We start from the raw sequence: 5,444 nt of genomic DNA, 5'->3' as shown, positions 1-5,444 counted from the left end.
AATCTGGAATGTGAGGGAGCAAAAAAATCAGAATGTTGAGAAAATCATCTTTAAAGTTGTCCAAATGAAGTTTTTAGCAATGCATATTACTAATCAAAAATTACGTTTTGATATATTTACAGTAGGACATTTACAGAATATCTTCATGGAACATGATCTTTACTTAATATCCTAATGATTTTTGGCATAAAAGAAAAATCTATAATTTTGACCCATACAATGTATTGTTGGCTATTGCTACAAATATACCCCAGCGACTTAACACTGCTTTTGTGCTCCAGGCTCACATTTGATTTAATGAATTCTATTCAAATAAAGACATTTAAAACAAATGCTTTCAAAGTGAGACTTGGCAATGCTCTGCACACACACACACACACACACACACACACACACACACACACACTGCATGTTCACCTGTTCTGCTTCCAGGCGTGGCGCGGCGGCGCAGACTGCGGTCCAAGAGCTGGTGTGTGCGCGTGGGACTGGCTCCCGCCATCAGCCGAGCTGTGGCTTCATGCAGAAACAACTGCAGAGAGAGAAAAACAGAGCGACTGAGTTATACAGGCAAACACATGAACCCACGCTAAATAACCAGCCTGCAGAACATCAGTTCAACCAAGAAAACAACAGATTTATACTTCCTTATACAACAAGATTAGTGTGCAAACGGTTTCTGTAATTCGCTTTAAATAGCAACATCTGCCAAAAAATTCAACATTTGCAGAATTTGTATGAAGTGTTATTTACAAATGCAAATCAAAAGATAAACCACTAACAATGGACAATAAATATATGAAGTAAAATATAAAAAATTGAATATAATGTAAAAAATGAAGAAATCAAAAAAATAATACATTACAAAAAAAGTCTGCGTGCAGTCTGGGTGGCATTATGGTATATACCGTTTGATGGTTATATAAGATTTTGATCACACTGCCTGACCCAGGACAAGTTGTATGCAATAGTTTGCTTAAATAGATCATTTCTTAGTTGAATGCACTAGAGACCTAAATATGAGCACGTCATGTCTTTAGTGTGGCCTCTGGCCTCTCACCCTGCGCATGGCCGGTCTGAAGCTCTGGGCGAGCTTGCGGAGCGAGCTGAGGTCCTGCTGGAAGCCCTGCAGCTCTGCAGGAGAGGCGGCCGTCGGGGAGCTCTGCTGAGACGCCACCTGCTGCTCCCGCCACACATTAGTACGCGTCACCAACAACAGATCACACAGCAGCAACTGCACCAGCTACAGCACAGACAGAGACACACATCCAATCAGACTGTTTCTTTCATTCCAGAAGAACAGCCTTGAGATGGTTTTCTTTGAGAGCACAAATACCATCTGTGTGTGTGCGTGCGTGCGTCTGTGTGTGTGCGCGTTTGAGTGTGTGTGCGTGTGTCTGTGCATGCGTGTGCGTGCATGTGTGTGTGCGCGCATGCGTGTGTGTGTGTGTATGTGTGTGTGTGCATGCATGTGCGTGCATGTGTGTGTGCGCGCATGCGTGTGTGTGTGTGTATGTGTGTGTGTGCATGCACCACCTGCTGCTCCCGCCACACATTAGTGCGCGTCACCAACAACAGATCACACAGCAGCAACTGCACCAGCTACAGCACAGACAGAGACACACATCCAATCAGACTGTTTCTTTCATTCCAGAAGAACAGCCTTGAGATGGTTTTCTTTGAGAGCACAAATACCATCTGTGTGTGTGCGTGCGTGCGTCTGTGTGTGTGCGCGTTTGAGTGTGTGTGCGTGTGTCTGTGCATGCGTGTGCGTGCATGTGTGTGTGCGCGCATGCGTGTGTGTGTGTGTGTGTGTGTATGTGTGTGTGTGCGTGTGTGTATGCATGTGCGTGCGTGCGTAACACAGCAAAAAACAACATGCTCAAATAAAGAACAGTTTGTGTTGTTATACAAATGATGTCTTGACATCTGTTTAATATCATTAAAATTAGGTGCTGCCAAACATTTATTCCCTCCAAATGTTTAATACTCCGTTCACATATTTTTACATAAATTGACAGTCTAATTAATTGATTAATTAATTAATTAATTTAAATTTAGTTTTCTTTTCTTAAAATGGAACTAAATGCCTCTGGAACAACACTTAATTACTACAATTTTACTGAAAGGGAAGAATATACAAACATATTTAGACATAAAATGTATAAATGTTTTTGGACAGTTTACATTAAATATATTTAATGATGATAATAATAATAATAATAAAACAAATATATAAATAAAACAATAAAATATATTTTATACATTTATAGTTTAATTATCATAATCTTATTAATAGTATTATTAAAATATTACAAATATGAAAATAATCTGTGTTTTAAAGACAGACAGCACAAACACACTTGTTTTTTTAACCAAAATACTTGATAAAGCAATGATAAAACAACAGATACTAAAATAAAGTAATAAAGTATTGTTACATTTTGTGCCAGTTTTGTTATTGTTAACTAAAACTATTAAAAATCACTTTTGTTAATTGAATTAAAGCTAAAATAAAATAAAACAAAAAACTTAAATATGAATAAACAAGAACAATAAATAAGAAATGGCAGACCAACTGAAATAAGTTTAAATACAAAATTATTGAAAATAAAACTGAAAATGTAATTTAAAAATGTAAAAAAGCACATAAAATTCCTTAAAGCTAAAATTTAAATTGAAAATGTAAATAAACAAAAGAAATGAGGTTGTACATGTCCAGAAACAACATGATGAACTACTAGCATGACATCTGTGTTAACTCGAGGAGAGCTGGCTTCATTCATCAGCCTGGGACCAGTTAGTTAAAAGTAACTAAGAATGTGTGTGTGGTCCAGCTCTGTGTTGCACTGCAGGAACACTGCACAGTTGAGGCACATGCAATGCAACTACAATGCACTACAGCCCTGTCCAAGACAAAACCCACGCGGCGCACTAACCACTCCACATAATAAAGTGAAATGTGTGTGTATCTACCTTGTCTAATGTGTTGGTGCTGCAGTGTGGGCCGAGATTGAGGCTGTCTCTGAACAGGCCGCTGGCTCTCTCACAGTAGCTGAGGCTGAGCTGGTAGTTCTCTGGTTTGGCCAGCAGAGCGCGCACCGCTTTAAAAGTGTTAAGACAGGCTTTGGGCAGTGGACTCCTGCAACACAAACAGACTCAGCTGAAAGCAATAAACCCACACAAAACGCACATCACACGACGTGTTATTCCCGGACATCGAGTGGAAAGATAAATGCGGCTGTGTCAACAGAGGAAAAGCCACTCTGATGAGAGCAACTGATAACTGCAGCCTCTTTACAACCAATTTGATCTTTATTTGCTTGTGGTAATAATATTTTTGAAAGTAAATATAGCTTGAGAGTGGCATTAGGGGGTGAATTTAACTGCTTTTCCAGGAGAAACCACAATAATAATAATAATAATGATGATGATAATGTTTTGATATGTATATATAGTTTTAGAGAAAAAAAAAAAAAATAAATAAATTTATATATATGTGTGTGTGTGTGTGTGTATGTATGTCTATATCAATACTGCTTATGTTTGAATGTTTATATTTTTGTATTTTTATATATATATATATATATATACATATACACATATATAAATAAATAAAAAATATATATATAAAAATAAATATATATGTAAAACATTTAAACATTAGCAGTATTGTTTAAAGAAAGCAGTAAAGAAAGACAAAACAAACTAATTTAAACAAAATACTTCAAATGATAAAAAAAAAACTTTAAAATGAACAATTATTCTACACTGCCAGTGTTATTGTTAACTAAAACTATAACTATTAAAAATTGTTTTTGTTAATAGAAATAAGGCTGCAATAAAACACAAATACTACATGAATTTAAAAAAAAAACACTAAAACACTAAACTTTATTGAAAATTATTAATGGCAGAATAACTGAAATAATAATTTTAGTACTTAAACTTATTTAAAACTAAAACTGAAATTAAAATGAATTAAAGATAAATATTGAAAAATAAATAAATAAATATTTTTTAAAAAACCTAACAAAAATAAAACGCATAAAATTACAAAAAAATAAAACATAAAATATAAAGAAATAAAAGCTCATTTAAAACAGAAACAATTATTTAGTAAATTATACTAAAACAACATTTCTTATCAATGTTGAACAGTTGTGCTGATGAATAGAAAGTTCAAAAGAGCAGCATTTATTTGAAATAGAGATGTTTTTAACATTATAAATGTCTTTACATTTTGATCATTTAAAGCATTTAATGCATGCAATTTTTTAAAACACACACACACAAACTACTTACCGTAAATGTTTGAAAGGTTTTTTTTTTTGTAAATTAAAATATGTGTAGGATTTATACGTTTTTTTTTTTTAATTTTGTAAATCTAAATATTAAACCATATATGTGACCCTGGAGCACTAAAGCAGTGTTCAGTCGCTGGGGTATATTTGTAGCAATAGCCAACAATACATTGTATGGGTCACAATTGTAATTTTTCTTTGATGCCAAAAATCATTAGGATATTAAGTAAAGATCATGTTCCATGAAGATATTTTGTAAATTTCCTACTGTAAATATATCAAAACTTAATTTTTGATTAGTAATATGCATTGCTAAGAACTTCATTTGAACAACTTTAAAGATGATTTTCTCAATATTTAGATTTTTGTGCACCCTCAGATTCCAGATTTTCAAATAGTTGTATCTCAGCCAAATATTGTCCTATCCTAACAAACCATACATCAATGGAAAGCTTATTTATTCCGCTTTCAGATGATGCATAAATCTCAATTTCAAGAAATTGACCCTTGTTTTGTGGTCCAGGGTCACATTTTTGAAAGTAAAAATGGCGTGTGTTTCCTTACTTTAGCATAATTATTAGCAGATATAGTCAGTTCGGGGTTATTATCAACAACTAAAACCATTTGTTAAACTGAAATAACATAAAATATTTAAAAAATAAAAAAGTTATTTCCGATATTTGCCAAGGCAGCATTTCTTATTTCCACATAAAACACAACAAATGCTTTAAAACTTTCAAATTAAAGTGAAAACAGAAAATATAAAAATAAATTCAAATTCAAAATAGTAACAAAACCTAGCATATCATTGATATTACCATAATAGTCACTTTTCTTCTGTCTTAAGGGAAGACAGAAGAAGATAAGGGATAAGCTGAGATAAGGGAAGTCGTGGCCTAATGGTTAGAGAGTCGGACTCATAACCCAAAGGTTGCGGGTTCGAGTCTCGTACCGGCAGGGATTGTAGGTGGGGGGAGTGAATGTACAGCGCTCTCTTCCACCTTCAATACCACGACTGAGGTGCCTTTGAGCAAGGCACCGAACCCCCAACTGCTCCCCGGGCGCCGCAGCAAAAATGGCTGCCCACTGCTCCGGGTGTGTGTTCACGGTGTGTGTGTGTTCACTGCTGTGTGTGTGCACTAA

At 34.8% G+C, this 5,444-nt stretch overlaps 1 protein-coding gene across 1 annotated transcript in view; it reads right to left on the bottom strand.

The window, feature by feature from the left end:
- Positions 1 to 5,444, bottom strand: part of LOC107713935 (sterol regulatory element-binding protein 1-like) — a 25,127-nt gene that overhangs the window by 3,905 nt on the left and 15,778 nt on the right. The window contains exons 16-18 of the mRNA XM_016519602.1: positions 2,974 to 3,139; positions 1,058 to 1,240; positions 418 to 529 (exon numbers count right to left, since the gene is read on the bottom strand). Of these exons, the coding sequence (XP_016375088.1) occupies positions 418 to 529; positions 1,058 to 1,240; positions 2,974 to 3,139 (461 nt within the window). The remainder of the gene's footprint in view (positions 1 to 417; positions 530 to 1,057; positions 1,241 to 2,973; positions 3,140 to 5,444) is intronic.

This window comes from Sinocyclocheilus rhinocerous, unplaced genomic scaffold, assembly GCF_001515625.1.
Source record: "Sinocyclocheilus rhinocerous isolate Xijiao unplaced genomic scaffold, SAMN03320098_v1.1 scaffold1140, whole genome shotgun sequence".
NCBI lineage: Eukaryota > Metazoa > Chordata > Actinopteri > Cypriniformes > Cyprinidae > Sinocyclocheilus > Sinocyclocheilus rhinocerous.
This window is presented reverse-complemented; position numbering and strand designations above follow the sequence as displayed.